We start from the raw sequence: 20,054 nt of genomic DNA, 5'->3' as shown, positions 1-20,054 counted from the left end.
CCAAGCTGCATTTTGTGGCCTAAAACCGTCCATATGCGAAAGGACTATAATACCCCTCATTTAAACACTTTAAAATGCTGAAAAAACGCATCAGACACCAAATGGTGGAGCGCCGCTCCAATCTACAGGTCAGTTTTCAGAAACTTGTTTTGGCCATAACTTTTTGACCGTAGCTCCGTTTTCGATGAATCAAATATCGTTGGAAACATAATAAGATTTTCTTTCCAATGGTGAGGCTTTGAAACATCAACTCAAACTTTATTTGGGGTTGAAAAGATACGTACACACCTTGTCACTTCAGACAACGTCCAGTTTCCTTCGACGTTCGAGCTAGCAGCACGTACATGCTTCGTACACTTCATACGCGCATCGTACACCATAAATACATTATGTACAACAAATATTTGGATCTTACATTATGATTTTCAGGTTTAGAACTAAACAAATATTTGTTATGTTTTCAACTCTGAACTTCAGATATGACCGTTTTAGTTTCGGTTCTCACCTAATTTGATTATATGTTTTACATAGTTTAAACTGATTATTACGATTCATGTAATCTGTTATAACATGATCTAATCATATCTATCAGCTTCGTTACATATATTCCTACAATAGAGACTTACACGCCTTTTTAAAATAGCAACATGCCTGGTGAGTATTGCTTGTATTCTGATGCGTGTTACGTTAATATTAAAATTCCTCATATAAATGTTGGGCAACACGCACCACTCACGATCTTTTATTCACTGTGCGTGGTGCGTCGACACGAGCCAAAGTGAATTACTAAAAATCAGTCATATAGCCAAACACTTTAGGATTTAAGTCAATTATGGCCAATTTCCTTTTAAAAAAAACCTCGCCATACGTACACGTAGGATACAATCATTCATTTATGCCTCATATTTAACATTCACTTCAATTCAATCAAATCTCTTTCTAGTTCTTTCTGTATATCTATCTGTACCGCTACTGATTGTCGGAACAAAACGGAGACTATGAGTTTCCGGTCAAACTTTGCGCCACCGGTCATCATATTCGTCGTCTGCATCATCTCGTTTCAGAAATCAAACGCTCAAACTGCTCGAACTGATCCTTCTGAAGGTACTTTCACCTTTCCATATGTATATACCTTTACTCATTAGATCGAATTCAACCTTAATTTGATTAAATTATGAACAATTGAGTTCAATTCCCCAATTTTAGCTAGGATAATTGTATTCAATATGATTTCCGTACAAACCTAATCTGTAATAATAATTAAGTAAAAAAGTAACTGCTTGTAATTAATTTATAGTATTTCTTATCAATGATTTATGAGAAGGCTTACAGATTGTGAAAATGTTCGAATTTATGAAAAATTTGTATTTATGATGCATACATGTATACGTGAGTATTTGACACGAGATTAGGGCGGTATATACGTGTAATATCAAAATTAAAAGGTTAAAATAGTTTGACAAAAGTATAGAGTCAATATTTTGTGGTCAAAGTTGGCGATTATATATTTAAAAAGTATTATGTATTTTAATTTTTTTTTTTTTAATACGAGTAATAGTCTTAGATCTTAGACGAGGGATTTTAGAAATTCTAAAAGTGTTTGGCGAAAATAGACCTTTTAACAACTATTTTTTTTTTTTTTGCTTAACTTGTAACATATATTAATCGTTTAATTCCAATTTGCCAATTTGATTACAAAGCCACCCTGTTTGTTATATTTGTTTAGGGAATAAATATTGTATTTCAGAAACGTAGTTGAAAGGATATGGTATTATATACTTTCTCCATGAAAGATATAGAGATAATTCTCTAGATCAATGATTCATATCATAAATATCAATAATTATCATTATTATTAATTATTAAAAATCTTAATAATAATATCAATAATAATGGTAGATAGTCTTAGTGTAGACTTTTTGATATTTAAAATTTTTGCTACATCTACTAAAAGATGTGGAATTTTTGTTGATATATTAAAAGTAGTGTGGTCCATCCTACTATATGAAAGAGATTTGCAACTTGCAAATGTTGCTACCCGCAAATTGTGATGTTACCAAACAGCCCAATACTTCCAAGGTTCATTGAACTTTTGTCTACAATAGTCAAAATGCATGTTTTGACTTTTCTCATATCCTTTGACTTTATGTATTATCTCCCTAAAGTAGTTTAGAACCAGAAATCAATCAAAGTATATAATTGAATTGGAAAGATAGTTAGATAGCTCCTTTGACTTATCACCTCATGCTTTCGTAACATTATTTAGAAATAGTAGATTTTATCCATGATCTTAACTTCTCTTTATTATTCCACTAATTTTACTCCACTTTAGGTGGAAAGTTATTGTTTTTAAGCATAGTTAATTTTTCCGAATATTAATTAAATCCTTTTTTGTATATTTATAGAGCAGTAGCTTCTCAAAATTAATAGCACAACCACAACTCCACCACACGTTAAGTAATTTAATTAATACAAAAATATGAAAGCAAATTAAGCAATGACATGATTGTTACAGTAGAAAATCAAAGGATCATTGGTATAATTAGTGATATGCATTAAAATGTTTTAACATCTGTTCGACAGACTATTTTATTTTAATTTTTTTTTAGTAGTTAAATAAAATTTGAAATGGCTACTTTCAAATGTTCATTTAAAACGGTGTTAATGATGTCTCTGTCTAATACACATGTCTAAAGATGTACAATGTATTCCGTATCATTGAGTTACAATTAAACGAAGTATGAATGAAGATCACAGGTATCCTTGAGTTGATGCTCTATATGATTTTAATGCATATATGATTACACATTAATCATAATTACGTGTACGAATTTTGCATGCATTGAATTACTTAAGCATAGATCAATAACTCATCATTCTTTTTTTCTATTCGAACAGTGAGAGCGTTAAATACAATATTTCAAAAATGGGACGTTCAAATTCCAAGGAACTTGTGGAACATAAGTGGAGAACCTTGCAGTGGAACAGCACTCGGCCCAGATTTCGATGAAGATTACAACAATCCATCAATTGAATGCAACTGTACATTTGACAGTAACACCACTTGCCATATTATCAAATTGTAAGTTCTTCGTTTTCTTCAATCATCAATCACTGATATCTGGGGTGTATTCCTATAGTTTATTGACAATCATGTAATTTTTCAACATATTATTCATTAGATTTGAAATTACATTTTACCGTTTTGTAAAATTACATTTAAAAGCTTTAATTTTTTTCATTGTTTGCATCCAGGAAAGTCAGTCAACTTAACAGGCAAGGGGTTATACCTGAAGAAATTACCGCTCTACCTTATCTTGCCGTATTGTATGTATTTCTTGATCTCTAACCTATATATCTTGCTTTCACTTAAATATTTTGATCAAAACCAAGGTGTAAAAGTCGTGTCGGGACGAGTCGGGTGTGATCAACGTTGACTTTTAGTAGTAATAAATTAATCATACATATACACACACACGCACATATGTATTGAATGTAAATATATCAAACATAAAACATAAATATTTCAAACCTAGATATATGTTACAAAATCTAATTTAAAAATATATATAAATTTTTTGACCTAACTTTGACTTTGACCGAATCTAATTCGGCTCTATTTTTGGAGGCAACACCAAGTGTCGATTTATTGGCGTATTGACTGCCGCTTAGAGCCTAAATTGAATTCCAGGCAGGATTTAAAACCCATGGAAATTTGATTATACCATTTTCATTTTCATGGCGTCTCAATTTTATTTTTAATTTAATTTTATTATTTTTATTTTTTTAAATCTTTTACTACTTATTGGCCGGAGGAGCACTCGGAAGTAATCTCTCTATCCGTCAAATAGAGAGGGATGACTTTCTCTACTTTTGAGTGTGTTTCACCCTGGGTGAAGAAATGACTTCTCTTTTATTCTCGGATAGGGAAGGATTGTCTACATCTCACCTCCCCATACACCGCTCATGTGGTATTGGGCTTTGTTGTTGTTGTTGTTGTTGTTGTTGTTGTTGTTTGACTTTGACCGACTCAGACCCGACTCGGCTGACTCTACCAACTTTGACCCGGACGATTCGGGACTGGCTAATCCGTAAACCGACGCCCGACTTTTACAACAATGATCAGAACCAATATTTAGTCTTATAATAGCGAGACATACACTTGTGTAGGAAAATTGATCAGAATGCGTTCACTGGTACTCTCCCTCCGTTTCTGGGAAATTTGTCTGCAATGGTGATCTTGTAAGTGTAGGATATATATTCAATTGTTTTCCTCGTATCTATGAATGAATATGATAGGCTGGTAATACATATATCTGTTTTCGGCTTTCATGTGAAGGATGAAAAAAGTTGTTGACTCGCTTCTCTTAATACTTTTATATTGATCAACTTTGTGTTGTTATTTGTCTTAACAGGTCTGTTGCCCACAATCGATTTTCTGGTACAATACCCAAGGAACTTGGAAACCTTAAAGAACTAGCAATGTTGTGAGTGCCGTTTACTATTGTTTTGTTACCCGCAATCATTTGTGTGTGTGTGTGTGTGTGTGGTTCTTTCAATATTCTTGTGTTACATTAGTTTTTTAGTTGTTTCTATAAATTATATAATAAATGGTTATTTACATAAGTATTATGTTTATGCTGTCTGTTTGTCAGGGCTGTGAGTACCAATAATTTTTCAGGTACTCTTCCCCCAGAACTTGGCAACCTATCTAAGATGCAACAATTGTACGTTCTTTTTAGTTGATAATAATAATATATGCACACACTGCCGAAAATATTAGTATATAATGTTGTGTGTGATTAGTAGCTCAATCTTAAAAATTTATTTTTATTTTCAGTTATCTAGACAGTTGTGGTGCTGGTGGTGAGCTTCCATCGACATTTGCCAACCTCCAAAATTTGCGTGTCATGTACTTTATTTTTTTCATCTCATAAATCTTCTATGGCTTTTTTTTTTTCTTTCCAAATTAAAGTGTAAACAATATACTATATGATTAGCTTTGCTTGCTTACTATGATTTACAATGTTGGTTTTCAGGTGGGCATCAGACAGCCCATTTTCCGGAAAGATACCTGCTTTTATAGGCAATTGGACAAAGTTGTTGAGTCTGTGAGTTTAGATGATCATACTTTGAGGTGGAAAATCAATGCGGGCTGTGTTTTCTCTCAAGGATAAAATCAAATAATAAATACTAAACATTTTCTATATGGGAACCTGTTGAAAGTTTCTTATAGCTACCGCTAACAAGTTGCTAAATTATTTTAGCGGAAGCTATCGATTTCTATCGTGTTTTATTAATCGTAAACCATGTACCAATAGAGATGGTTCAAAAGGGTTTGCGGGTCAATATACCCTTTCGGCCATAACTAAAAGTACTGCTTTCAAACTGAACACAATTTGACCCGTTACTCAACCCACCCATCTTGGCACCTTTATTCAAAGTGCATGAATCTACAAACGTATCACTCACTAATGTGCACAGACGTTCCATTTTACAGGAGACTTCAAGGGAATAATTTTGAAGGTCCTATACCAGCTAGTTTTGCAAATCTAACCTCATTGACCTCTCTGTGAGTAATGCATGCATTCTCTCTCTCTCTCTCTCTCTCTCTCTCTCTCTCTCTCTCTCTCTCTCTCTCTCTCTCTCTCTTATTTATTATTATCATTTGTTTTGTTGGTGAAAGGGCCCCAAAGTATAGTCCATAGGGATTGAACCTAACAACCTTCTATACATGAAATTGTATGTATAGGCGAGTAAGTGATTTGCAGAATGTGAGTTCATCTCTTGATTTCATCACCAACTTGAGGAACCTAACTGACTTGTAAGACGCACAAACATTTACGAAATCTTCTGGAATTTTCAAATATATACCAAATTATTAACCATCTTTTTAATATTTTGAATAGAGTCGTAAGAAATGCGTTGGTCTCGGGTCCTATTCCGGCAGATATAATTCGATTGCAAAGTCTTAAGACATTGTAAGTTTTTATGTAAAATCAAATTAAACAATGTCACACAATTCTGTACTACTGTATGTCATCCCTACTTTTATCTGGCAGAGATTTAAGCTTCAACAAGTTAAATGGCTCAATTCCACTAACATTAATGAATATGAGCTCCCTCATATCGTTGTAAGTTATCATAAACCTTCCCTTACATTATTTGACAAGTGTGATTTTATCTATGATACGTTGTAGTCTTATTATTGTACTTGATGATGTCAGATTTCTCGGAAACAACAGTTTGTCTGGTTCTCTTCTTCCTGATAAGAGTGAGTTACTTCAGAACATGTAAGTTGACTACTCATATTTGAACAAATCTAGTAGCTTTTATTGATCATTTGTATCTCTTTGCACCTTTAACTTACACATAGGATTGTCTCATTGATTTATAAGTCCCTGTTCGAGATATAAAAATGAGCCCTTATAAATGTTAAATTTTCCAATACATATAAAAATATAATACTACTAAAAAGTTGTCATTATACATATCAAATCTTATTATTGTTTCGGAGATCTCTTAAACTAAATGGCTTCTGACTTGTGGTAATTTGTGCTGAAAGAAGAAAAAAATAATTTTTTTTCACCCGTAAGTTCTTTTTGCCCTACCTGGACTTATAGCAAAACAACTATATATAATGGAAATTTGAAAATTTTGGGCCCTTTCAAAATTTCGGGCCGTATCGATGGCCTATCTTGCACACCCGTTTAAGACGACTCTGCTTACACATGAAGAAATTGTGTTTCTTCATGTTTTGTATTCTTTAAATCGTCTTTTTACTTTTTCATTTTCTTGATTTAATACAAGTTTATTATTATTATGCAGAGATTTTTCTTACAATGAACTATCAGGATCTTTTCCACGATGGGTGATTCCAACATGGTCAATGCCAAATCTGCAACTGTATGCTTGCTTCTATGCTTTAATCAAACTATCTTATCTTATTTTAATAGGCATTATATCATTAATTTATTCGAATTTTGCCTGTTATTTCAGGAACTTGGTAGCTAATAACTTTAACTTTGACAGCACAAACATAAGGTAGTCATTTTATCTGGTGTGGTCATTGTTTGTAGATAAATATGTTAAAATTAAACATTAACTAAGTTTGGACACTTTGTAACAATGACAAAAGACTAATATTTTACTTTTCTCCCTTATCATAAACTTTATCTGGAAGGGAAACTCGAGCTGATACGCGAAATGACCCATTTTTTTTTTCATCTCCGTTTCCAGTATATTCCCAGGATTAAATTGTCTTCAGCGAGACTTCCCTTGTAACAGGAACACGACAACACCTTGTAAGTCCATCCGCCATATCTTTCCATATACGTCAAAAAATATATTTTGCCCCAAGACGTATGTTATTGTGATAATGCTACAAATCATTCACATACTTTCAGTTTTGTTCCAATGTAGGCTATATACTCTAAAAAATACCATTATAGGTCATAAACTTTCAAAATGTGTGTTAGTGTAAACAAAATGTGACCGGTTACCTGCTGGACCCGTAAAACTAATTTTGTAGCATTTTTTACTAGAACATTTATAAAGATAACATAGAAAATAATTAAATAATATGAGAGTGATTAATATATATCCTTCCATCACATTTCAAGTGTTTACAATACTATTTTAGGATGTCCCATTTTAAGTGTCCACACATTGGTTTCCATGATTTTGCATAGGGGTTAACATATACCTTATTTTTAATTCCACATCGGCAATAGAATTCCACAAAAATGCCACGTATGCGCTAAGTCATCGCCATGTATGCTTGACAAAACTTTATCAGGTTAAAACTTTATATACATTGATAATGACACATAAACAATAAGTTTATAGCCTACACTAGTATTTTTCTGGCCTACATCGGGAAAAAAGAAAGTATATGACTGGTTTGTAGCTTTAACCCTATTTTATTCTTTAAGTTTACTCAGAACTGGTGACCTGATGATTAATGACGATATCTGTTACTTGCTAAAGATACCAGCTTCGCAATCAAGTGTGGTGGCTCAGAGATGAGGTCATCGAACGGAATATTATTCGAAACCGAAAACTCAACTTCCCTTGGACCCGCCTCCTATTATTTATCTCAAGAGAAGTGGGCCGTAAGTAACGGCGGTATCGTAATTGACCGACCCGACCCGTCGTTTATTGCATCTACTACAATCCCAGTTGATAACACAAGGTACCCAGAGCTTTTTAGAACTTCAAGGAAGTCCCCGGGCTCACTTAGATACTATGGTTTAGGACTAGAAAACGGTCCTTACACTGTAAGCCTGTTCTTTGCGGAAACCGTGTTTAACCGAACCGCAAACACCTGGCAGGGTCATGGGAGACGTCTCTTTGATATTTACGTCCAGGTTTGTTATCTTTGTTTTTATTTGACTATTTTCAGGCTTGATTATCAGATTATTTAGACCTTGTTGTGTTTTTTGATCTCATAAGCTCGAAAAGGAAACGTTGGAAAAGTCGCTAGACGAAGACGAGTCGGTCGGGACTTTGAAACCACTAGTCGGTTGAGTCGGGGTCGAGTCAGACGTTGACTAACGTTGAGTTTTAATAATATGTATATTCAACATATATATATATATATATATATATATATATATATATATATATATATATATATATATATATATATATATATATATATATATATATATATTACACATAAATATTTCGTACATAGATAATTATACATATGTATAGGGTACAAATTCTGAGTATAAAAGATATTATTATTTGACCAACCTTCAATCTGATCGACTTTTACCTGACTTTTTAGCATTGACCGACTAATTTGACGTATTTTGGGCAAAACGGGACACTGAAAATAATGATAGGGTTAAATGGGTCTATCTTATTACCAAAGAGCCCACGGCTTGGCGGTATCGAGGTTACGCTTACAACCTTGAGGTTGAGGATTCGAGTTCTGCTTTGGACAATTCGTGGTGTATATATTCGTGTTAGTATTAGGTGGGTGTGTGAGTTTGTCTTTAAAAAAAATGGGTCTATCTAATTTAAAAATATTGCTGGTGTAATTATATTTTATTAAAAGTTCACGATAAACGTTTGGAAAAATCCGCAAGAAAGCTTTCAAGAAATAAAATTGAAGTTTGACTAGTTTTCATCATTGTTGAATTATAGGGAAATCGTAGACAAAAGGACTTTGATATATCAAAGGAGGCAGGTGGTGTTGGTAGAGCTATCGTAAAGGATTTTGATGTAATCGTTACACAGAATCATCTTGAAATTCATCTGTTTTGGGCTGGAAAGGGGACATGTTGCATACCTGAACAAGGAGATTATGGACCTTTAATTTCGGCCATCAGAGTTTCTCCTGGTACCTAACATGCTATATATGAACATATATATATATATATATATATATATATATATATATAGAACTAAGGGTGGGAGAGAACCTAGAGAACTCGCATATTAATGCACATTCATCTACCATATGCACCTATTCTTTGAAAAAAAAATTTCCGGAAAAAAATATTTTGAATTTTTTTTTAATTTAAATATAATTTTTTTTTTAAATCTACGTCAGCGCATACTGATGGCCACGTCAGCGCAGATTAACTGCCACGTCAGAGTGACACGTGGCTCAGTCTGTGCCACACAGAATGACAAGTGGCTCAGTCTGTGCCACACAGACTGACACGTGTCTGTGCTTACTTGGGATTTAAAATTCTTTTTTTTTTTTTTTTTTTAAATTCGAACTTTTTTTTTTGAAATAATTTTTCTTCGAAGTATAGGTGCACATGGTAGGTGAATGTGCATTAATATGTGAGTTCTCTATGTTCTCTCCCTACCTAAGTTCTCCTAAGTTCTCCATGAATCCTCTCCTTATATATATATATATATATATATATATATATATATTGGTAGGATCAAGAGGGAAGTAACCATTCGGGGGGAAGCGGGGGAAGCAAAAACTTTTTTTTTTCTTTCGTTTTTTGAAAAAACTTTGTTCACGAACATTATAGATGAGATGAAAATATGAACATTTAGTAGAGACACTTTGTGATAAAAGTTTTTATTTTGGCAGGAAAACGCTCGAAGAAGTAATATATAACAATTATCGTCTTTTTCGAGCGTATTTTGAGGTTTTAGCTATTGGGGTTTAGATATTAGGGTTTAGATATTAGGGTTTATAGGGTTTAGAAATTTAGGGTTTAGGGTTTAGATTTAGGGTTTAGATTTAGGATTTAGATTGAGTTTTTAACACGAACGGTTTAGGGTTTGGGGTTTAGGGTTTGGTGTTTTGGGTTTATGGAATAAACCCAAAACGCCAAACCCTAAACCCTAAACTCTAAATCGGGCTAAATTTTACTTCACAAAACATGAAGAAAAAAAAAACGTTAACATTCTTCACGAACAATATTATCTTGAATGTTATTTTTGTCGATCGTTTTCCCGCCTAAATAATAACATTCATCACGAAGTGTCTTTTCTAAATGTTCATATTTTCGTGTGATCTTGATGCCTGAAAAAAAAAATTCCAAAAAAAACGAAAAAAAAAAAAAATATTTGCTTCCCCCCGCTTCCCCCGATTGGTTACTTCCTCATTGATGCTGCTTATATATATATAGGCAGGATCAATGAGGAAGTAACCAATCGGGGGAAGCGGAGGGAAGCAAATATTTTTTTTTTTTTCCATTTTTTTTGGAATTTTTTTTTCAGGCATCAAGATCACACGAAAATATGAACATTTAGAAAAGACACTTCGTGATGAATGTTATTATTTAGGCGGGAAAACGATCGACAAAAATAACATTCAAGATAATATTGTTCGTGAAGAATGTTAACGTTTTTTTTTTCTTCATGTTTTGTGAAGTAAAATTTAGCCCGATTTAGAGTTTAGGGTTTAGGGTTTAGGGTTTGGCGTTTTGGGTTTATTCCATAAACCCAAAACACCAAACCCCAAACCCTAAACCCCAAACTCTAAACCGTTCGTGTTAAAAACTCAATCTAAACCCTAAATCTAAACCCTAAACCCTAAATTTCTAAACCCTAATATCTAAACCCTATAAACCCTAATATCTAAAACCTCAACATACGCTCGAAAAACACGATAATTGTTACTCCCTCCGTCTCATTCCAATAGTCCACAGACAAAAAACACGCAGTTTTAGGAAATTTCACTAACTTCATTTCTCCACCAATGAAATATCTTCTCTCTCCAGATCCACCAATGAAATATCTTCTTTCCTTTCTATTTAGGGAAGTGGACTATCAGAATGGGACAGCCTAAAATGGAATACTGTCCTATTGGAATGAGACGGAGGTAGCATATATTAGTTCTTCGAGCGTTTTCCCGCCAAAATAAAAACATTTATCACAAAGTGTCTTTATTAAATGTTCATATTTTCATCCAATCTATAATGTTCGTGAACAAAGTTTTTTCAAAAAACGAAAAAAAAAAAAAAGATTTTGCTTCTCCCTGCTTCCCCCCGATTGGTTACTTCCCTCTTGATCCTACCACTATATATATATATATATATATATATATATATATATATATATATATATATATATATATATAGTGTCATCAGCTAGAGGGAAACACTTTTTTGAGGGAAGGGGAAGTAAATTTTTTATTTTTTCGTTTTTTTTTTTGAAATTTTTTCAAACATTGAGATCACATGAAAATATGAATATTTAAAAAAGACACTTTGTGATGAATGTTATTATTTTGGCGAAAAAACGCTCGAAGAAATAAATGATAACATGCATCATGCATAATGTTTTAATTAGAGTTTTTTTCCATGGTTTTTTTTTTAATCTTATGTGAAGTTTTTTTTTTTTCAAAATTAAGCCCGATTTAGAGTTTAGGGTTTAGGGTTTAGTGTTTTGGGTTTAGTCCCTAAACCCTAAACCCCAAATTCTAAACCATTCGTGTTAAAAATTCAATGTAAACCCTAGTTTCTAAACCCTAAACCCTTAAAAACAACTCTAATTAAAACATTACTCATGATGCATGTTATCATTTATTTCTTCGAACGTTTTCCCGTCAAAATAATAACATTTATCACAAAGTGTCTTTTTTAAATGATCATATTTTCGCGTGATCTTAATGTTTGTAAAAAAAAATACAAAAAAATTACTTCCCCCAAAAAAGTGGTCCCCTCTTGATTTATATATATATATATACATATATATATATATATATACATATATATATATATATATATATATATATATATATATATATATATATATATATATATATATATATATATATATATACATACATACATACATACATACATATATATATATATATATATAGTCAAAAGTTCAAAGTTGTGCATGTATTTGTATACGTATTATATGTATCAAAGTTGTGTTTTTTATTTCATTGACAAGGTTTCGATGTCAAGGGCAAGTCAAAGAAAACTGGAATGATCGTTGGCATCGTAGCGGGCGTGGCATCTGTTTGTCTTATTTTCTTAGTTTTAGGTTTATATATGAAAAGAAGAAGGTCAAAACGCCGTGAAGAAGAAGGTAAAGGTTATAGTTCTGTCAATTTTTCTTATCATCCAATTTTTTTTTTTTTTTTTTTTTTTTTTTTTTTTTTTTTTTTCCTTCTTTTGGATGGAGTTTTTATTTTTATCTATAACTTGTGCAGATTTTCTTGGAATGGGGCCTAAAGTAAAAACTTATACCTATGCGGAACTTAAAAATGCAACTTCAGATTTCAGTAGTTCAAATCTGCTTGGGGAGGGTGGATTTGGACCTGTTTACAAGGTTTGTAGATTACGACTTTTAACACATTTACTTACAATAGATTTTGGGCTCTGTTTTATCTCAAACGGAGCGATTCAAAAGAATTACGAACATGTCATATGGGTCACACTGGCTGAGAGTCTCCCAAAGTGTATTTTAAATTGCATACGACTTACTAATCGCTTCTGTTAAAAGATTTAGATAGTTATTGTAGTAGCAAATGTTATTAGTATTCATAATTAACATTAACGTACTCATTATTTATAACGCTTTGCTTAAAAAGGGTCAAATGTGTTGGTGAGTCGACCCATCCCGGCCAATTTTCAACCGTACCTCAATATCTTCTCTTATGCCCCATTATCGAATCACCAACCCACATATTTTCCACCTTTATATTTGCAAGTTTGAGTACCTCTTCTTTACTTCAAAAGATGAAATCAATATAGGGTGCGTTTGATAAAATGAATGATTTAGTGTTGAATGGTTATGTATTCATTGTTTCCGAATGAAGTTGCTTCTGAATGAAAAATGAATGAAAATTACCTGTTTGATAATCGTTTTGAACGAATAATGTGAATGATGTAAAATTTCCTTCTTAACCTTTGACATGAATAAAAATTACAAAATAGTTGTTTAGCAAGTGTTCTTGATATAATTTAGGGAGAACATTACATAAAATTTACGTGCTTAATGATTTAGAGAGAATTCCAACTTTGAATGGTCAGCACTGAATGTTCACCATCTGTCATTCAGAGGTCAGAAAAAAAACGCGTTGAATGCTGAATGGTTTAGCATTCAGTGCTGAACCATTCAATTAAGAGGTAAACAAACACACCCTTAGTTGGACACAGTTATCCTTGTTTTATGGGCTTTGTTTTATCGCTGATAATTCGTAATAAATTATTGTAATGTGCATATTATCGGTTGAGTTTACGTTAAAATTTTTGATAACGAGTGTTAATATATATGTTACAGGGGATATTGAATGATGGAAGTGTAGTTGCTGTTAAGCAATTGTCAGTAGCATCTCACCATGGAAGAAGTCAGTTTATAACTGAAATTTCAACCATTTCAGCTGTCCAACATTGGAATCTTGTCAAGTTGCATGGTTCATGCATTGATGGATCTAGGCGACTTCTGGTTTACGAGTATCTTGAGAACAAAAGCCTCGATCAAGCACTCTTTGGTATAATAAAAAACTTGAATCATCTTTAAGTTACTTCACTACTTGGAAAAAAAAAAAAACAAGAAAAAACTAGAGCCTAGAGGTGGTATTTTTGACCCATATAATTGTGGAACAGCTACAAACAATAATTCCCTGGTCAAACGGGTTGAAAGTCGCCAATAGTGTCATAAAGTTGCATAAAATTTACTAAATCATTTTTATTGATTCTATTATATTGAATAAAACATAAATCTGTAATTATGTTCACACTAGTTTTCTGATAAAATATGCATCCTTCAATAAAAAGTGTTTGGTCAACCCAACCCAAGTAACCAACAAGATTTGACCCATACCCAAGGATTACATGTTTTGATAATACTTACAATATTAGTTACACAATGATTTTGTGATCCTAGTCATTCTATAAAAAATCTACAAACCTTACGTTCTTCATATCTTTTAGGGAAAACTGATTTACTTCTTGACTGGCCGACCCGTTTCAACATATGCTTGGGAACCGCAAAAGGACTGGCTTATCTTCATGAAGAATCAAGGCCTAGAATTGTGCATCGGGACGTCAAAGCGAGTAATATATTGCTTGATGGAGAATTATGTCCCAAAATATCAGATTTTGGATTAGCAAAATTATACGATGATAAAAGAACACACATGAGTACCCGTGTAGCAGGAACAATGTGAGTTCCTTAATCCATATTATTACTAACATATTATTTAAAATCTTATTTAATAACCCACTAATTTTTTTGTCATTTCATATATTACATAGTGGCTACCTTGCACCAGAGTATGCAATGCGCGGGCATTTAACTTCAAAGGCTGATGTTTTTGGATTTGGAGTTGTTTGTTTGGAGATTCTTAGTGGGAGGCCGAATTATGAGGAGAAATTGGATTCCGAGCAAAAGTATCTTCTACAATGGGTAAGATATATACCTTAGTGATGCATTTGACCCGAGCCAAAGCTTGCTTGGCCTGGATCTATACTCATGTAGTCATGTGAAATGGTTTAAAATTGTTTGATTTGGATATGTTTTGTCTCAAATGGGTCTTACTAAAAAGCAAAGCTTAAATGGGAACGAATCAAATAGGTTGAAAGATTTCCCAAGAGTCAAATTATAATGCACAGTTGTTATTTTATTTTTCAGGTAAATAATGCACACATTTTTTCTAAGTTGTTTTAGTTAAATACTTTAGAATATTATTGTTATAATACCGATATTAATCATAATCGGCACATTAATATTTTAAAGCCAACCCAACAAGGGAAAAAAGGTCAGAAACGGCGACGGATACCTAGATAGGCTACATCTAAGTAGAATATACTCCTCTTCCCCGGGTAGCATGAACAGGAAAAACCTTATCTGTTTTACAACCCAACCAGGTCCATTTCAACTCGTGATAACAAAACATGTTTCAACTATGAATATGTTTTGACTCATCATCGAAGTGGCCTATCTTTCAATTCCACCTCTTATAATCGCTCTCCTAGTATGGGTTCAGCTTCTATGGGTTCATATAGGGTTTTATAATCCCGGGTTTTATGTTGGTTAATATTGGCTTGTATAGACCTATACACATTGTAACCAATCTTGATTCAGTTGGGCTCTAATTAAATTAGAAGTGAACTCCTTAATCAATATTAATTACAAGTAAACTATTGTCAAGTAATTTACAATACCTAAAACAAGCCTGTATAAACTCGGGTTTTGGGTTGACTCATATAGGCTGAATGCATTAGAACTAGACTTTCAACTCTTTTGACCCGTTATCTTTGACTTGTATCATTTATTAATTTCATATTTGTTGTTAATGAAACAATTACTTCATGTTTATTTCCAGGCATGGAATTTATATGAAAACAACCGACAATTGGAGCTTGTAGATCCGTCTTTGACTTCTTTTGACCATAGTGAAGCTACTCGTATGATCGGAGTTGCTCTTATGTGTGTTCAAGCATCACCTTCATTAAGACCCGCAATGTCAAGAGTAATCGGTATGCTTTCGGGTGATATCGAAATAAGCGCAGTCACAACAAAACCGAGTTATTTAACAGATTGGGATTTTAATGATATTACCAACACTTTTACTGACGATGAACAAATTTCGTCTGGTAATACAACCACAACTACAAATACTACAAATACTACAAATACAACTACTTCAACTGGTATTGAGTCCATGTCATCACCCATAATCAGGTCAGAGCTAATGAACAGTGAAAGTCTTAGAGAAGGAAGGTGACACGTCATCACTGGTATCTATTTGTTCTTTTTAAAATTTGTTGCTTTTGTTGATAACTTTCATTACTATTTTGTTCACAAGGATAGCGATCCTAACTTTGTTTTCTTTTTTACTAGTTACTTTTCAAGTGTCTGTACAAAGATTGAAAGTAAAATACTTTTTATACATTGATGTGCAAAAGTGTGCCGTGCTTAATTTGCCTTTGAAACTTTTAAATTTATATAACCTTTATTTAATACACTTTTAACACCTCAACGAGCAACAAAACCCGATCAGATGTAGTATTTTAGGTTATCGTCCCAAGAGGAGCGTAGATGCGTTATAAGTTGTTTTATGCTTTAGTCTAATTCTTAATAAAGAATTAGAAATATATATTTTTATGTTTTTGGTGGTTGTTTAGATTTTGAATATTATCTCTAAGGAAAGAGAATTGAAGATACGTCCTCAATGAATTAATTAACGAAATAATAAACAAGAAATAAAGATCAAAATAAACAATTACAAATAAAAGTAATTACATGGACAAATAACTTGTACGGGAATCATATTAGGCAAGTTTTATAACTTATATTAATACAAATCAAGATAACAATCATAGACTAATTATTATCCCTAAACATGTTAAGTTAAGTGTTGCATATTATTCAATATGTAGGACTTAAAGCATATGCTAGATATGTGAATTATATAAGCTATTAAACATATCTTAATTCTTCATGTTCAATTCAATTACATGACACATATTAATCTTGTGATGAGGATCAACATGCAAATAGACTGACAAATTATATAAGCTATTAAACACCAAGTAGATCAACTCAAGTTACTAGCTGAAAGTCAATTACTACTAAGTTTTCATGCAATCATTAATTAAACAAATCCACACAAAGGTTCTTCGATTAAGCCTAACAATATCAAACTCTATTATATAAGCGTATTTCAAATCAAACAAGTTTATCACTATTATGTTGTTTAACCTAGTTGCATGCAATTCAATTTAAGACTAGATCTAAACAAGTAGCATGAATCGAATAATGGATCATCGGATTAAGAACTAATCAATCCTAAAATCATGTTATCTAATCATTAAGCATGGCGAACAAGTATATTAAAGCATAACATATTCAAAACAGTTCAAATATCATCACAGAAACTCGAATATACAGATCCGGAAAAGAACCAGAAACTGTACGGATGAAGCACGAAGTCGGCGGCTTGGACTGGTGAAGCCGACGGCTTCATCTGATTCCCAGACGAAGTTTAGTTTTCGTCCACGTAACCACTACGAACGTTTAGTTCATAGTGGAAGACGAACAGAAACGATTAAAGTAAATAAAACTGGATAAACAATAAAATAAAGATAGAATCATACCTTAAAAAGGTAGATGAAAGAAACTTGGATTAAAACTTGAATAATCTTGATTACAATAAAAGTAAACCTAATCTAAGGGTTTTAGAGAAAACCCTAAAAGAAAAACGAAACTGTATTGAACGTGTTGTATTGTACATCTAAAACTGAAACATAAGCCCTCTATTTATACTATTTAGAAACGGTGGCCAAGCCGGCGGCTTCAATGGGAAGCCGGCGGCTTCCTTAGGTCAGTGACTCCTTCTGCAAGTTTAACTTTATCCGTAAGCACAAAACGCGTAACCGTCCTAGCCAAGCCGGCGGCTTCAAAGATCCTGTAATCTTTTTGATTTCGTTTTCATTTTTACTTGAACTTGGTCGACAAGTTGAGAAACCGTGTAACTTAGGCCGGCGGATTCAGTGTGAAGCCGGCGGCTTTAACTGAATTTTGCTTGGTCAACAAGTTCATCAAATTTTGCGATCAATTCTGGAACATTCTGGCATATTCAACTCCAAGCCGGCGGCTTCCTTGTATCCAGGCCGGTGGCTTCATAGCCTTTTCTGTTGTTTTACATGTTTTTGATCCTGTTTAATACATAACTCAAACAAAACATTAAAAATACCTTTTTCTTGATTTTATTCATTTTTGTATGTTAAAGTACTTAAAATGTCATTAAAATGCCAAAATAACTCCTTAAAATGTATTCAAAAACATGTATAATTTAGGAGTTATCAAATTCTACCACACTTAAGCTTTTGCTTGTCCTCAAGCAAATAAATATTTAATCATTTAAAAGTATACTCCCTTAGGCATTTTTATCAAACATAGTATTTAATGTGATGTTTTGAAAATACTTTGGTTAATCTTGTATTTTCAACCGGAAATTATCTTCAACATCTTTTGAAAGATTAACACTTATTTATGATTTTCACCTAGGTAATGTACCAAAAGAAATATTAAATGGGTGTAAAACCGGAAGTAAAATGCAAAGTCAAAAAGATGTCTAATTATTAAAGTTTAGTTATTATGATAAGAACTAGTCTGAACCAGACCAAGGAGTACAAGTAGTCCTAGTGTTCATTAATCCATATTTATACAACAATTGGTCATCATTGGACTCTTTTATTTTCTAACTAGAGCTTGTAAAGGTGTGTGGTTCTCATTGGAACTCTTTTCTCTCGCTCTCATCACTCCTATTGGCCTTCATTGGGCTCTTTTAACTTTTCATTTCTTTTCCTTTCATGCTTAACAATAGCTTTACATTTGACAATTTTTTCTAATTTGACCCTCATTTGGACTCTTTTGCTGCCTCAGTGGTCCATGCTTATTATGTCATATGGTAGTGGCTATAAGTTTGTAATTGTTTCACAATTTTTGGCGTTTTAATTCCTATCTTAAACAAGTAGTCCGATCTCGAAGTTGAGAGTAGTTCTATTAGCTTTTAAATTAGATTAATGAAAAGACATAAGTTTGACTAAGAATTTATACTTCCAAAAATATAGGGTTAGGAATGGGAATTTTGTTTAATTGGGTTATTCCTAAAAATGTTAAGGTTTCTATGGTAACTATTTGTTTCTAGCACGCATACTGGGTGCTAGCGACCTGGGTACTGGCTCAAATTGGTTTTAAAACAAAAGGCTAACAAAAAATAAAATCCTAGATATTTCTTTATCATTTACATTACCTTAATTTTAGGTGTTTTATATTTCTTTACAATTTATTCCATCTCTAAAATTTAAAAAATTTCACCATATAGGGAGTCAAAACTAGTTACTTTTAATGGTGTGAATTATTAATCAAAAAGCAACAAAATTTTTTATAATGTAGGACAAACAATATCAAGTGTGATTTTTAAATCATAGAAATCTCATTTTATTAGTCATTCCTTAACAATTTTCAAAAAAAATCTTAGGTTTTCAGTTAAGTGAAGAATTCACGTCTTCCCCCCCACACTTAAAATTATGCAATGTCCTCACTTGCATGAATCTATACTACAACGATAAAATAAAGGAAGACAAAAATGTAAATAGGGAGAAGAATGAAGTTACTTGGAATTAGATTGTAATTACATGATAGTTGCAGAAGTTGAATTTGAAGAACACGCGCCCAATCACCCAATTTATTCAAATAATCACTAATAAAAATGAAATAAATACGTTCTTCTTTATTAACGAGTCATAAGTTTGACTCGACCCCATTTAAATTTTTTCCTTAGTGGGGTTTAACTTCCCCCACACTTATCGGGCGGCATATAAAATCAGTGGAAAATGTTTCACGAATTAGTAACGTTAACCAGTCATTAACACCTCGGGTTGTAAAGATATATTTAATTTGCTGTTTATTCAAAATTTTGAAATTAACCCAAGTGTCAATAAATAGTTTCCCATTGTGTAGGTCTTGCGGCAATAAGTTTGTTTTCGTTGCGGGTTCTTGCCAAAACGGGTCTTTAAGTACCATTTCACATCTGATAATTTCTTGAGGATACACGAAGTCTATTGGAGTTATACATATTTCAAGTAGTGTTTCCGGTATAA

General features: G+C 32.6%; 1 protein-coding gene across 2 annotated transcripts; it reads left to right on the top strand.

The window, feature by feature from the left end:
- The first annotated feature begins 794 nt into the window (after nucleotides 1-794).
- LOC139852563 (probable LRR receptor-like serine/threonine-protein kinase At1g56140) lies at nucleotides 795-16,354 on the top strand. Of its 2 annotated transcripts, none has more exons than XM_071841859.1 (24): nucleotides 795-1,104; nucleotides 2,899-3,082; nucleotides 3,256-3,327; nucleotides 4,171-4,242; nucleotides 4,416-4,487; nucleotides 4,656-4,727; nucleotides 4,841-4,912; nucleotides 5,040-5,111; nucleotides 5,501-5,572; nucleotides 5,753-5,824; nucleotides 5,910-5,981; nucleotides 6,063-6,134; nucleotides 6,228-6,293; nucleotides 6,829-6,906; nucleotides 7,000-7,044; nucleotides 7,240-7,304; nucleotides 7,990-8,369; nucleotides 9,157-9,352; nucleotides 12,388-12,531; nucleotides 12,650-12,768; nucleotides 13,723-13,933; nucleotides 14,376-14,607; nucleotides 14,700-14,850; nucleotides 15,770-16,354. In XM_071841859.1, exons 1-24 carry the CDS (start codon nucleotides 999-1,001, stop codon nucleotides 16,169-16,171), a joined length of 3,099 nt encoding a protein of 1,032 aa, XP_071697960.1. In that variant the 5' UTR covers nucleotides 795-998; the 3' UTR covers nucleotides 16,172-16,354. The 2 variants fall into 2 exon arrangements, with proteins under 2 accessions (XP_071697960.1, XP_071697961.1); XM_071841860.1 differs by having other exon boundaries at nucleotides 797-1,104; nucleotides 12,388-12,525.
- Nucleotides 16,355-20,054: the final 3,700 nt, after the last annotated feature.

Source organism: Rutidosis leptorrhynchoides, chromosome 6 (genome assembly GCF_046630445.1).
Source record: "Rutidosis leptorrhynchoides isolate AG116_Rl617_1_P2 chromosome 6, CSIRO_AGI_Rlap_v1, whole genome shotgun sequence".
Classification (NCBI taxonomy): domain Eukaryota; kingdom Viridiplantae; phylum Streptophyta; class Magnoliopsida; order Asterales; family Asteraceae; genus Rutidosis; species Rutidosis leptorrhynchoides.
This window is presented reverse-complemented; position numbering and strand designations above follow the sequence as displayed.

What these genes read in the sequence shown, in the direction of transcription:
- LOC139852563 (XM_071841859.1), top strand. Translation starts at nt 999, where the DNA reads ATGAGTTTCCGGTCAAACTTTGCGCCACCGGTCATCATATTCGTCGTC. An exon ending in TTGTCTGCAATGGTGATCTT is followed by an intron (nt 4,243 to 4,415) that starts GTAAGTGTAGGA and finishes TTGTCTTAACAG; the next exon opens with GTCTGTTGCCCACAATCGAT. An exon ending in CCGTGAAGAAGAAGGTAAAG is followed by an intron (nt 12,532 to 12,649) that starts GTTATAGTTCTG and finishes TAACTTGTGCAG; the next exon opens with ATTTTCTTGGAATGGGGCCT.